Here is a 15,813-nt window from a genome sequence, read left to right as displayed (position 1 = left end):
TTAAATTTAGTAATATACACAGGAGAAGGGGTTACTAGCCCCTTGCTAATTACAATTTCATATACTGCAGTATTAATATAACCTATAATTAAAGAACAAAAAGGCACACTACCATGACTGGAACACTACATGTGGTATGGTTTACTATACAAATAACCCACAAATAGGAGAAAGAAACATGATGATGTTTTGGTCCAACCTGGAGCATTAATTATCTGTGGGTTATTCGTGTAACCTATAATTACACTGTGTCATTGTGTTCTGCATTTTAAGTTAGTTTGAAATCTTTATTATGCCCCCAATTGTTATAATTTCTTGCCTAGTTTTTTAATTGGACACTCCAAAGGATAGCACAGGTTATGTAGCCATTGTTATAAATAGTATTAGCTCACTCACTACATCCCAGCTTGAGCCTGAATATTTACTAAACACTACTCTGAATAGAACAGAATAATCAAGAGTCATTTTAGATTCTATTACTGAAACAGTAATTGCAAATGTTTAGGAAGATAAAACACACAAGGAAACATGTAGCAATAGTGAAAAGAAAATATACCTCACAAAGAGTAACTATTCTATCACCTTTGATAACCTATGAAAGACTTTCTTCACATTTTTTAAACTCTTCATCTGAAATCACACATGATAGCATACTGCCATAAAATTTACATTTTTATCAAAATGTTTGATTCAGTTAAATATTACATAGAAGAATTAGCTATACTATACTTACTGACAAAAGCCTGTGGAATAGCAAGCATATCAGGATGCACCAAAGGGTCATCTCTAGCATTGATGAACACTATGGGAACATGAATGTTGTGCAAATAATTGGCAGAGCTATCAGCTCGATACAATTCTTCTACAGTTCGAAAGCCATAGATCCTCCTGAAATTAGAAAAATGGATGGCTGTATTCATATTCTGGGACTATGTACAATTATTATATGTAATATTCACTTATCTTTTAAAATTTTATTCTTCATATATGATATGAAGATGTTTACAGGATTCTTTATTTCTTCAACGGGGTGTCTTGATGCCAAATAAAGTCTCGTGCTCCAATGAACTGGAGTTGCTTACCCCATCCTTAGCTAAAACCTGATTAGCCCCTCCGCCCATCATTCCCAGACTGTATGGCCCCTGCTGATTTCCTGTTAACATTACTGTTACTGTATTATGATAATTTTTTTTAATCTTATATTCCACAGCATACACATTTTCTTTAAGGTCCAAGTCCTATTTCTAACATTATTATTATTTATTTTTATTATCACACTGGCCGATTCCCACCAAGGCAGGGTGGCCCGAAAAAGAAAAACTTTCACCATCATTCACTCCATCACTGTCTTGCCAGAAGGGTGCTTTACACTACAGTTTTTAAACTGCAACATTAACACCCCTCCTTCAGAGTGCAGGCACTGTACTTCCCATCTCCAGGACTCAAGTCCGGCCTGCCGGTTTCCCTGAACCCCTTCATAAATGTTACTTTGCTCACACTCCAACAGCATGTCAAGTATTAAAAACCATTTGTCTCCATTCACTCCTATCAAACACGCTCACGCATGCCTGCTGGAAGTCCAAGCCCCTCGCACACAAAACCTCCTTTATCCCCTCTCTCCAACCTTTCCTAGGCCGACCCCTACCCCGCCTTCCTTCCACTACAGACTGATACACTCTTGAAGTCATTCTGTTTCGCTCCATTCTCTCTACATGTCCGAACCACCTCAACAACCCTTCCTCAGCCCTCTGGACAACAGTTTTGGTAATCCCGCACCTCCTCCTAACTTCCAAACTACGAATTCTCTGAATTATATTCACACCACACATTGCCCTCAGACATGACATCTCCACTGCCTCCAGCCTTCTCCTCGCTGCAACATTCATCACCCATGCTTCACACCCATATAAGAGCGTTGGTAAAACTATACTCTCATACATTCCCCTCTTTGCCTCCAAGGACAAAGTTCTTTGTCTCCACAGACTCCTAAGTGCACCACTCACTCTTTTCCCCTCATCAATTCTATGATTCACCTCATCTTTCATAGACCCATCCGCTGACATGTCCACTCCCAAATATCTGAATACATTCACCTCCTCCATACTCTCTCCCTCCAATCTGATATTCAATCTTTCATCACCTAATCTTTTTGTTATCCTCATAACCTTACTCTTTCCTGTATTCACCTTTAATTTTCTTCTTTTGCACACCCTACCAAATTCATCCACCAATCTCTGCAACTTCTCTTCAGAATCTCCCAAGAGCACAGTGTCATCAGCAAAGAGCAGCTGTGACAACTCCCACTTTGTGTGTGATTCTTTATCTTTTTAACTCCACGCCTAACATATTCCTCTTAAATATGCTTTAAATACCATACCCCACCCAGCAATTTGGGTGGATACTGTAATAATTCTTGACTGACCTGGTGTAGACTTCATCTAGTTCGGGTAATGTTGCTGCTGACAACACTCGCCGTTCATCAATATTGTATTTGTTTTTCACTTCTTCTGTTAGCAGTGCTTCTTTGTGTCTAATAATAACTGATCTCATGTTCTCCGTCATTGAGAACAGGTAGATACGTGATAAATTGTGCCATTCCAGTAAGTACTTGAGGCCTCTGTAAGGAATAAAACAGAAGAAAAAACATTTGAAATATTTTTTAGCAATATTCTGCCATCTTTAACTGAAATAATGCATCTACATCACTAAAGAATTAAAAAATAACTAGCACTCAAGAAAGGAAACTAAAGACAATGTTTTGGTTTGCTCTGGACCACTGTCAAAATTACTGTGACTTGACAAATCCAGGACAGACCAACAAAATACTCTCATGATTTTCTCCCCCTAATTGAGAGTAATTTATCAATTATTTCAGCCATGATATTGTGTTTCTTCTTCTTTGCTAAAGTTAAAGAGGTACACATAAAATTAAGACTAAGGGATGAAGGTGAACGGATAACTTGTATAATGTATTCATAAACTATTCTAGTATTAACAGTTGATATCCAACTTTCAAGTAGTGGAAGTAGCGTGTGGAATAACCTACTTGACCTTTTATGAAGTGAGTTCTAGCCTTTGGTTCTGCTTCTAACTTTCAACAGGCTGACATAAAAGAACTATTATACATAGTTTTGAACCCCCTTAATAAAGCCAGCTTCCACTGTGTCCCTGATCAGTTCATTTCGCTTTGCAACCACTCATGCTGAAAAAATATTTTCCGATATCCATTTGGTTGTGTAATTTCCTACCATACTCTCTTGTCTTTTAACATCTCTGGTAAGTGCCTATCCTTGTCTACCATGTCTCTATCCTGAAGTATTTTTTATGGTGTAGTTAAATCCCTTCCTGTTCCTCATTCTTCTAAAGACAAAGGCTTAGTTCTCACTTTTTTTCTAAATACTGTATACAGACAAAGGCTTAGTTCTTTCATTATTTCTGTACTGCAATTTGTTTTCCCTCAGTTCAGCACTAATCTTGAAGTATTTCCTAACATTTCCATGACTCATTCCAACTATTCCTTCCTGTCCCTTTTCTGCTTCCTGAATAGTCTTTACATGTCCACCCTATTAAGTCCTAGTCTTCTATCCTCTAATCATTAAATAACAGAAGAGTAGGATCTAATGTCATCTGAACCTGATAACATGTAAAGTAAAAGGACACAAGTGCAACTAATGTGACATTTTATTGTGGCAACGTTTCGCTCTCCAGGAGCTTTATCGCTCCTGGAGAGTGAAACGTTGCCACAATAAAATGTCACATTAGTTGCACTTGTGTCCTTTTACTTTACATATTGTCGGTAATTCTACCAACTTTATTACAACCTGATAACAGTACACTCTAGTGTCATCATGTTCAGCTCTTCTTGGGTTTCATTTCCAATAGTTCTGAAACAAGTATCATTGTACAACTCTGCAATCTCTACAGTTATTTGACATGCTTTATCAGGTGGGGGGGATGATACCATGATGGCACTGTATCCTCCAAACATGTGACTGCCTATTAATGATTACCTCTTTTATTTATATAGCAGATATAGGAACAGAACTAAGATTGTAGTGTCTCACCATTAATATTTAACCTACTATAAATCTTCTGACCAATGTTAACATTCTTTGAAACTTTTCACAATCCAATCTCTATATCTAAATGCTATTTTAAAGGTTGCTAGGTTTTCATAGGAGTTTCTCACTGCATTATTTCATTTATGTGGTTTGCCTGTGACAATCTCATATCAATCGTCATTCCTAGGTTCCTTCCTCGTGAGTGTGATTACCTACTTTTGTCTGTGTGTGTGTGTGCCTACAAAAACATGTATGTATATGCTTGTGTGCATGTTTAAATTTTTTTACCCAAACTAAAAAAAAACTAGAAACAAAAAATGTTTGCAAAGATTGTGCACATACATTGCCTTATTAAATAAGGAATTTAATATGTACTGATTTACAGTGCATCTTTAACATGTCTGACATTTAAAGTGGCAACATGTGGAATCTTTCCAGAACACTTCAGTGACTGATCAATTCCATACCTTGATCAAAAAATCCTGAAGATTACCGTAATGAAACCTGAGACATAGCATATGCAATGTGCATTTTCAAGCTGTGCGAGGTATTCCCACTTACAAAATGGCATCATAGCCCTGACAGATAGAGATGGCTCCAATAATGTTGCTTGGACGAACCCTTGTTGACTCTCCCAGATACTTCGTCACAATGTTCCCTCCCATGCTAAAGCCAACCAACAATAGTTTTGTTTCTGGGTGTGACTCCATAAACTTTGTCAGCATCAAGTGTAGCTCATCTGTTTGACCTGTGGAGATTGTGACTATCATCACCAGAGGAAATCGTACTACATAAAGAGCACTCAGTAAGAATGATATAAAAAAAGGACAACAACACTTAATTTAATATTTCCAGTGTACAGTTTAATTTGAGAAAATAAGGCACAAGGCAGTCATGACAAGTAAACCCTCCTGTATGATGGCTGTGTTAGGTAAACTTATAGTGCATCTAATTTAGATAAAGAATATATATGCATGTATGTATATAAAAAAACAGTTGAGTTATGCAAATATGGAAAGTTTGAGAAAAGTTATGTATTGAGCATTCTTTATGTGCAATATATATAGAAAGAAATCAGAACAAGAGTGCTACAAAATGGTTAAAACATTTCATTTTATGAAAATGAAACATTGATATAACACTTAATAATACAGTGGACCCCCAGTTAACGATATTTTTTCACTCCATAAGTATGTTCAGGTGCCAGTACTGGCCGAATTTATTCCCATAAGGAATATTGTGAAGTAGATTAGTCCATTTCAGACCCCCAAACATACACGTACAAACGCACTTACATAAATACACTTACATAATTGGTCGCATTCGGAGGTAATCGTTATGCGGGGGTCCACTGTATAGATAAATTTACTCGCAACAATTATACAGTACTAGTACAGCATTAAGCACATAAGAGCATTGAGAAGAAAATCGTTCCTTAAGCACTCAATTAATGAAAGTAGAATTAACACCACTAACCATATCTGAAAACTCTTGGGCTGGTAATTTTCAGGTGTGGCAGGACACCCAGATGGTTGAGTACAACACAACGGTAGCCTTGAGAACATGCCAAAGCTACTAGAGACCGTACATAGGTACTCTCACTGCTGTTTGCTATGCCTGGACAAACAGCAATGGTGTAGTCCTCTGGAATATGATTAATATAACTGTAGTATAAAATTTTTTATAAAACAAAATGGCAAAAGAATGACAACAGTGACACACATGGGGCCAGGAGCTGTGAACCGACCCCTGCAACCACAACTAGATGAGTACACACACACGCTTACAATCCCTAATTTAATACTGCATTGTATGTATGATTTAACAGTGAAAAAGTATAGGTATTATGTAGTTATAGAAGAGCTATGCTTGTTATGTCCCAACTTCAGTAATTGTCAATAGGTGTAGCATTTATTATTCCTTTTATGAGATTTCACTCCACTGTCTTCCTCTGAAAAAATCAGTATTTTTCAGTGCAATTTTTCTGAATTTACAGCCATGGCCCTTAGTTGGTGCTAATAAATTTTTTATCTATGTTCTGCATTCTTTTATGATCATACATGTAGTAGTCAAGTCTTATCTTTTCCTCTTATCAACCACTCCCTGCAACTTATTATATACATGTACATATAAGACTTAACATTTTTTTTTTATAAGAAATATGGTTCTTTGTTCAAGTTATTTGATCACATTTATAAAGGCTTGTTTATAACTAAGGCAATGGACAGGCACCTAAAGTCAGTACCTGACCAGCCGGGCTGTGGTTCGTACGTTGGTGTACATGTGGCCAGCAGTAACAGCCTGGTTGATAAGGCCCTGATCCACCAGGAGGCCTGGTCATGGGTGCAGTGGCCCCTGAAACTCTCTCCAGGTGTAAAGGTATTCTTCCTCCCTCCTCCTCCTCCCTTCTTCTTCTTCTTCTTCTTCTTAAATTTAGTATAGTTACAATTATCTTACAAGGGAAGCACCAATGTTAAAGGGGTCTGCAGAAACTAAACTGGGAGGTGATAAAGGTTGATCAAAACAAAGGGAGGTTAGCTACAATTTCTTGGATCAAGAGCCCTTCAATGACATCAAGGGAATCCCTTTAAGGCTTTACAACTGGTCAAGTTCATGCAGTCACATATTTCACTTTATGTACATTATTTATTCACTTGTAAAGGCTTAAATTTAGCTAGTCAAAATGCATTACCACATTAATTTACATAATAATTGTAGGAAAAAACAAATTGTACAATATTTTATTTACAGTCTTATTATTAATTGCTGGATACTTATAAATCCAACTGCAGAACATAGTTATGTACAGATAAACATAAATTGAGCTCTTCCTAGGTTCTCTACACATATGATGCTATATATGATAATCTATGTAACTGTATTTACCTGGAGTTTACCTGGAGAGTGTTCCGGGGGTCAACGCCCCCGCGGCCCGGTCTGTGACCAGGCCTCCTGGTGGATCAGAGCCTGATCAACCAGGCTGTTACTGCTGGCTGCACGCAAACCAACGTACGAGCCACAGCCCGGCTGGTCAGGTACCGACTTTAGGTGCTTGTCCAGTGCCAGCTTGAAGACTGCCAGGGGTCTGTTGGTAATCCCCCTTATGTATGCTGGGAGGCAGTTGAAACAGTCTTGGGCCCCTGACACTTGTTGTATGGTCTCTTAACGTGCTAGTGACACCCCTGCTTTTCATTGGGGGGATGCTGCATCGTCTGCCAAGTCTTTTGCTTTCGTAGTGAGTGATTTTCGTGTGCAAGTTCGGTACTAGTCCCTCTAGGATTTTCCAGGTGTATATAATCATGTATCTCTCCTGCCTGCATTCCAGGGAATACAGGTTCAGGAACCTCAAGCGCTCCAAGTAATTGAGGTGTTTTATCTCCGTTATGCGCGCCGTGAAGGTTCTCTGTACATTTTCTAGGTCAGCAATTTCACCTGCCTTGAAAGGTGCTGTTAGTGTGCAGCAATATTCCAGCCTAGATAGAACAAGTGACCTGAAGAGTGTCATCATGGGCTTGGCATCCCTAGTTTTGAAAGTTCTCATTATCCACCCTGTCATTTTTCTAGCAGGATGGATAATGAGAACTTTCAAAACTAGGGATGCCAAGCCCATGATGACACTCTTCAGGTCACTTGTTCTATACTTGAATAAACTTACTTACTTAGGGATTGGTAGAGAGCATGTAAAGGGAAGGGGGACAAAAGAAATTGTAAAAATTATAGGGGAATAAGTTTACTGAGTATACCAGGTAACGTGTATTACTGAAAGAATTAGAGGTAAGACAGAGAGCAAGACTGCAGATGGGGGAGGCTTTAGAATGGGTAGGGGATGTGCAGATCAAGTGTTTACACTGACCCATATATTTGAACAGTAGTATTTAGATAAAGGTAGGGAAGTTTTCATTGCATTTATGGATTTAGAAAAGGAATATGATAAAGTGGATAAATATGTCATCATGGTCGTTTAACATATTTATAGATGGGGTTGTAAAATAAGTATATGCTATGGTGTTGGAGAGAGGAGTATAATTAAATTATGGGGAATCAAATACAAAATGGAAGATGACACACACACTTTTTGGTGATGATACTGTGCTTTTGGGGGATTCTAAAGAAAAGTTGCAAACGTTAGAGAACGAGTTTGGGAGGATGTGCAAAGTTTGAAAGTTGAAAGTGAACATAGATAAGGGTAAGGTGATGAGGGTATCAAACTATTTAGATAAAGAAATGTTGGTTATCACATTGCAAGGGGGGAAGGAGTATGGAAGAAGGGAATGTTTTCAGATATTTGGGAGCTGACTTGTCAGTTCACACACTACAATGCAAAACCCATACACAATCTTAATAAAGTATATCTCACGAAGAAACCTTAAACAAAAAAATAAACAAAAGAAATCGTACCATTCAACTGGGAGGGACCAGTAGGGTCATATAAATCCCAGGTGACAGTGGCCCCATCTTCCTGTCTGGCAGCAATCCGCCTGGGAACCACATTGGGGCAGTAGGTGCGACCTACTGTTGCATGCACGATTGTCTGCAGGTGTCCACTACAACCCCACAGTCTCACTGGTACATACCTGTCAAAACAAATCATGTACATGTACAGTCATAAACACTGAGATGGGGTTCAGTATTGTGATAGGTTAGTAGCAAATGCTCCAATGGTAGGAGTCGATTATAATTTTGAGCCACTTCCAGGGGGGAGGGGTTGTCTTGATGCTGGTGAATGGTTCTTGATCAAAGGGATTAGAGCCCCCTACCCCTCAAGGAAGGTTCCTTGATGTTGGTGAAGGGCTCTTGATTTAGGGAATTGGATCTGTGCTCCAGTTCCCCGAATTAAGCCTGAATGCCTTCCACATCCCCCCCCTAGGCGCTGTATAATCCTCCGGGTTTAGCGCTTCCCCTTGATTATAATAATAATAATAATAATAATAATAATGGAGCCCCCTACCTTCGCACCGAAACATCGTCATAAGTTTCTTCAATAATAATAATAATAATAATAATATCTTTATTTTACTACAAGTACATGTACAGGGTATACAGTCCTAGCTGATTACAATGACATATTACTATATAGAAAGTCCCTTGTTATGCTCCGGAGGCATTTCGGGCAAATTAGGTCAGTGTCCCAGGATGCGACCCACACCAGTCGACTAACACCCAGGTACCCATTTTACTGATGGGGAACATAGACAACAGGTGGAAAGAAACACGTCCAATGTTTCTACTCTGGCTGGGAATCGAACCCAGGCCCTCGCCGTGTGAACCGAGAGCGTTAACCACCAGTCACGGCATTGTGTCTTTTTATCCTTTACCACTTGTTCCCTTAGGTGCTGTATGCTCGTTACGAGCTAAGTATCTCCTCATGAATACCAGTATAAAGATAATTTTGAAATGCACTAGCAGTCTGTGGACAATAATACGGAAAAAAAAACTTTATATAAATTTCACAGACACGAGACTAAGCAAGACTGACATCATTAGAACAATGGTATAATTCCTCATATATATCAATAATTTAAATGCATCTCAACAACTTAGACTTGTTCTATTTACAGACGATACAGCTTTTGTCATCTCCCACCCAAATCTGTACTTTCAATAAGATTGTCAACGAGCTCATAAAGATATCTACCTGGATTACTACATGATGTTTGGGAACCAAGCTGCAAATGTCCAGCTAAATGTCATGAGTAATGGTTCTTCCACTGCAAGACAAAACGAAGGAAAATTCTTAGGTCTGTAGCTCGACAGTAACTTGAAATTCAAAGCATAACAAAAAAGGTATCCAAATCCAAGATAATGTTATCGTGTACCTCAAACCACCACTTACATTATACTACTCACTAATTTATCATTATCTCACCTATGATATTTGTGCCTATGGATCCACTACAGCACATAATTCAATAATAACGAAAAACGCCTGTAAGAATGATCAGCAGGTCTAGTGCGCGACTCCCTACTCTCTCTTCAAAGCCTTAAACCTACTAAATATACTTAAAATTCACTCATACTTCTGTGCATACATACTACATATACAGGACAATCAATTTTAATATTAATTCTGCCCTAAAACTCTTTCTATAATTTATAGCTGCAAGTGAACTCATAATAGTCATAATACTAGACACAAAAATCTCTATGATATTCCCAATGTCCGACCTTAATCTCCAGTCAAATTGGTGAGTGATATTAAGATATATTCTCCTTCTGTTATGTTATGTGGAAGTGTGAATTGCTCACTACACTATAATTTGTTCATGATTGTAGCCATATATAAACGTAAGTAACCATTCTTACAGAATTCATTACCTTTGTAACTTGTGAGCTCATTACCTTTGTACCTAGTTCAGCAATCAAAACTTTGGGGGCCCAGTCCCTGGACCCATTACGTACCTCTGTAATCTGTAAATACCTTTGTAACTTGTCATGATTGTGACCAGACCTACCTGGAGTTCATTACCTTTGTAAATTGTGAGTTCATTACCTCTGTAACTTGCTCAGCTATCAAAACTTTGGAGTCCAGTCCCTGGACCAATTATGTACCTCTGTAATCTTTTGACTACCGCCCACAGGATGGGTATGGGGTGCATAATAAACATATTAAACTAACTTAAACTAACGGCTCAACCTGTGTAAAAACTCTATGCACATAAAAGGACCATAAATCTTTAATTCCTTGTCTGAAGATTCCAGATGTTCCCTATCAGCCAACTTCTTCAAAGCTACTATAATATAAAAAAAAAAAAAAAAAAAAAAAGCAGCGCTGTATAGCCCTTGTGGCTTAGCGCTTCTTTTTGATTATAATAATAATAATACTATAAAAAAGCACATGCTTACGTTAATGTGATCCTGACAATAATTATCTCATCATATTTAGTACCATTTCGTGTAACTAACTTCATTCCTATTGTAATTTATATTAGAATTTTTAATCTGAATTACTAAATACTTTAAACATTGAACAGTTTAAGCATTCTTATTCTTATATACCTTGCTAGGACTATGTCCATATATACTGAGTCATTCTCACTGAATCAATTATACTGTGAATAATATTGTCTTATAATCTTACATGTAAAATACTATTTCATTTCATTATGTAATAATACAGATAACTAGTTTCAGTCTTATTGTTATTTTATTAGAAGTTCATTTTGAACTAACGGAATAATCTTAATATAGCATAATCTAAGTGTTCCTATTACCATGTAAATTATGATTTTATCTGCTTCATATACATTTGTTTAATTTTCATGCAATCTATTTTACTGTGAAAAACATTAGTCTGATATAATCCTAGACGCATGTGAGGTTCAAGTTTGCCCGAAATGCTCTGCATAACTTGAGAGATGTAATGTCATCCAATTTTGTACAAACGATGCATCATGTGGAAATAGATTGATTGATTGATTATAATAAGCATTTGGATATCTTACATTGATTAATAAAGCCTGCATAGGTGACACTTCTCTCAATAAAGATACCCAGATGTTGCACTTCTGTCGAGACTGATATCAATGAATCAATCTGCCATCGTTCTATAATGCAGGAAGAGCGGAAATACTTGAATGTTAGTCCTCGGCGTGTTTTGATAATAAATTGTAATCTATGATGTCCAATATTAGGAGATTTCCCCCACAGAAATAGTTTCATCTTAGGCAGCTGTCAAAACGAAACCTAACATAACCCAACATAAAAGAACCTATTTAACTGTGTTATGTGCAGAAATGGAACTGATATGTCTTGATGTTCGCTTGTGCTTGGCAGGAGCATCACCTGTCTCGGGTACTAACTGTTGATTGGATCTGACACGGCATCTGAACCAAAATTAAATAATTATTTTAGCTAAAATAATAAAAAAAAATGCACAAGAAATATCTATTTATTCCGTAGTGTAGAGAGGTTGAAAGTGTCGTAAAATATACAATAATGTATGGCACATCACAAAAAATCAGCACTCTTGGGTTCGACTAGGTTACTGGTTCCTCTGAGAATTAACACCACTAGCTGTAACATACGTGTAAATTTTATCAACAAAACTCCTATTCACTCCCTGCGCCCTTTATAGAAACAATTTTAATGCAGGTTCATTTATATGAGAATAAGAAGCATATGAATAAATAAGTCACTGAAGGAGACGCTTCGCTACTGGTAAAATTTTTTTTTATTCTAATAGATTTGAAAAAAGCTACAAGTGGCGGCTAACATCTTGATCATGTGTCTTAGATCCTATCTGTCGGTATTAACATATCTGTACTTACTTGTACAGGCTCATTCATGGTGTATGTAAGCCTCTAAAACTTACGCCTTCTTGAGCTTTCTGTAAGTCCTGGAAAAATACATACATAAGAATACATAGTCCAAATATAGGTGGGCATTGCTCCCGGAAAGAGAAACAGGAGCAATACATTCCCAATTAGGTCAGTTAAGGGATTTACCCTTGCCTAAACCTCGGCAAAGCCACCCACCCACGCCCACGCGTCACCTGAGAACGAAAGACTTCGCTCCAGCCCAGCTGATATATGGCGCTGCGCCCTGATTATTTGTCCAGAAGGCTGATGAGGACAAAGTCCCAGTGGAAATTCGTCACTGATGCTCAAGACAGAGGTAGGACGAAACGTCCACACCTATAAACGTCGGCAGAGCAAGACGCCTTACTAGATATAAAGGTATGTGATACCGACAAATAATGAAACAAAATTCAAATCAGTAGGGCATCTTTCTTTTTTTTTTTTTTTTTTTTATAGAAACGTTGGCCACTCCAAATGTACATGGTGTGAATACATCGCACCTGAGAAGTGAGGTTTAGTGGCATGTCATCTGACAGCTGTATCTTACTTCACGAGTCAGCGCTTCAGCGTCGTCGCTGCAGTGCAGGCTCCATCACTTATTCTTCACAACTGTGAAACCTCCCAAGGGAGGTATTTAATGTCGGTGAGTGGCTCTTGATGCAAGGAATTAGACTTGTCCTTCCCTTTCCTGAATCTAACCCGATTACCTCTAACTTCCCCCAACTGTATAACCCACACGGGTTTAGCTCTTCCTCCTAAATATAATAATTATCGACCCGAGGGAATCTTAAAGCTTTACATCATGCCCGTTTCCATCCATGGTCGCCTCAGGAAACTGCCACTTATAAAAGCAATATATAATGTGGTGCAGCAAATTATGAAGCCTACCCCTTTTCTTAACGTACAAGGCTGCTCGTACAGAGATCCTACTATAGTAAGAAACGCTATACCGGGCCTTCTCTTCTCTTTTCACTATTTGCCTATGCACAGTATTTCATACCTATGAGCATCTATCTGTCTGGCCAATTCCCAGTATTGGGAGCTTGTCAAATACCGTGTTTACCTATGAATCTTTATCGTCTTACTTTATTTTTATCTAGGCCTTTCTCACTCTTGTTTCATGTAACCCTTCAGAGAAAGCAATGTAAAAACGTTCAATAAAAGAAGGTATGTGTTGTCCTATCACAATAGTACCTACTGTGATAGGACGACACATACCTTGGACGCTAGCCGACTTTTGTGGGTGGCATCCTGGGGTGATTCTATTGTACCTCAGATAGGGCTTGGCTTTAATGAGCTTAGGTAGAAAAACAACACTTAACCTGTAAAATTAAGGGCGTAAAAAAAATTACCCTTATACCAAAACAGTACTCCCTTAAACATTAAGCTTGGAAAAAATGAATGTTAGCCTATATAGCATTCCCTGAAGTCTTGCGGAAAATTAAGACTCTCTCTTTACGGGTTTAAAGTAGAGCTCTCCGAATGTGCCTGTCTAGTAGCCTCAGCTGCAAGATGAGATCAGCTGATAACCTGAACCCTGGATGATGAACTTCTACCAAAACGAGTATAACAGAGTATAAATGGAAAACATGGCGCTTACGACAGAGAAATAAAAACTAAAAAAAAAAACGAAAAAAAAAAAAAAATGCCGTGACTAATGCTGATGTTCAAGGGGATAATAAAGAGGAAAAAAATAACATGTGAAAGAAATTTGTTTTTTCTTTTTTTTTTTTTTGAACGTCTCTTCAACTGTATAACATGTTCTGTGTTAATCAATATGTCAGGAACTCTTCACACCTGCGTGAGCTCCCCAGCATCCTTGGCATCTGTCCCGTCCTCTTCCATCCTGGGGACCAGAGTCCTTCAACATCCGGGCACTGGTCTACCTCCACCACCCACAGGTTCCTGCCTCCCTCCACCCATCATTACCTCCACTCACCACCTGGGTCTCACCTAGGTCTTGTCTCCTTCCACCCACTACCTCCACCTGAGTCTCTCCCAGGTATTATCTCCCTCCACCCACCACCATCACCCACTACCTCCACCCTCCAGCTTCACTCTCCAAAATCGATCCTGCTGTCCCCGGGCGGCCAAGGTCACCTCGGTAACATGGAGGAAAATGATCAGCATATTTGTTGCTGTTGCTCTTTCCTCTCTTTCCCCTCCCCTCTCTCTCTTACATACTTTCGTACATATGTGCATGCGCGCGCGCGCGCGTGTGTGTGTGTTTGCAAAATTATCTATTCGAGTTTCCGTAGGTTGAACTCGAGCTCTTGGTCCCCCTCTTAATTTTCAGAATAGATGCGTCATTCATACGTGCCTTACTTTCTTGTCCAACCACTGACTACAGTTTTCTGTCATAAAAATCACACCTAGCTGGAGTCAAGCCTGGGGAAGTTCGGATGGTCCGTAACGCCCTCATCACATCAGAATCAACAGATTGATCACATCATCTTTACCTCTCAACTGCTTCTGCTGTCTCCATATTGAGTTACCTCAGTATTCAACTGAAGAAGCCTACTGTGCAGGCGGAACGTTTCACAAATAAAGACATCCAACTACTGCACATCCGTTACTCATCTCCTTTACAAGGCGAACTATTGTAAAGTACTAATAATCAGTGAGGAGACGTATTTCTCAGTGTCAATTGTGAAGGCTGCCTTTGCAAATTTATTGCCTCTAGTTGGTCTAACGCTGTACTTTCTGAAGAAATGATGTATATACGTGCGTATGTTTATGCATACATGGATGCGTGCACATGCGCATACATATACCAATATGATGCAGGTGTGTGTACAAAACTGAGTCTTAAACTGCGCACGTGTCTACATGTGTGTGCATGTATATGTAAGTTTATGCTTACAATTATGTGTATGCGTGGACATGCGTATATTAATGTATACAAGTGTGCGTGCACATGCACATACATTCCTGTGTGCGCGTGTTGCTCAGAGTGGTGATAAGACTCGCTTCTTAAAAGATTGCCACAAAAGCCCTCACTACCACCTTGTCCCATCTCAAGCTGCTGCCCCTACCTACCCTTCAAGGAGCAGTGCCTCACTGCTGGTGGAGGGCTCTTGATCCAAGGAACTGGGGTTATTCTCCTCTAAATATTCCCAACTGGTCATTCTGTCGAATTTTTAAAAGCTGTTTTTCTGTCAGATTCAGATGGGTGTAAGTTGCTCGTCTGGCACGTGTTTCTGCACGCACCTCCGGCGATGTCTCTTGTGATGCCGACTCCCGAAATGCACTGCAGCCTAGTGGCTTTCTTTTGTGGATAACAATATTTTTATTACATGTAAACTACATTACCTGTATACTGCAAAAAATAAATAAATTTATTACTAACTGATAACTGCATATTCTCTCACCCGCCCTTGGCAGTACTTCATCTCTTTCCATTCCCTCTCACATTCTTATGTCGGAGTGAGTGTGCGTACTCACCTAATTGTGGG

At 38.8% G+C, this 15,813-nt stretch overlaps 1 protein-coding gene across 1 annotated transcript in view; it reads right to left on the bottom strand.

Moving 5' to 3' along the window:
• Hydr2 (abhydrolase domain-containing protein 2) overlaps positions 1–15,813 on the bottom strand; it is an 84,146-nt gene that overhangs the window by 1,624 nt on the left and 66,709 nt on the right. Inside the window, exons 2-6 of the mRNA XM_053782762.2 lie at positions 8,460–8,635; positions 5,538–5,705; positions 4,623–4,809; positions 2,423–2,617; positions 734–888 (exon numbers count right to left, since the gene is read on the bottom strand). Coding sequence (XP_053638737.1) covers positions 734–888; positions 2,423–2,617; positions 4,623–4,809; positions 5,538–5,705; positions 8,460–8,635 — 881 coding nt within the window. The remainder of the gene's footprint in view (positions 1–733; positions 889–2,422; positions 2,618–4,622; positions 4,810–5,537; positions 5,706–8,459; positions 8,636–15,813) is intronic.

This window comes from Cherax quadricarinatus, chromosome 28 (genome assembly GCF_038502225.1).
Source record: "Cherax quadricarinatus isolate ZL_2023a chromosome 28, ASM3850222v1, whole genome shotgun sequence".
Classification (NCBI taxonomy): Eukaryota; Metazoa; Arthropoda; class Malacostraca; order Decapoda; family Parastacidae; genus Cherax; species Cherax quadricarinatus.
This window is presented reverse-complemented; position numbering and strand designations above follow the sequence as displayed.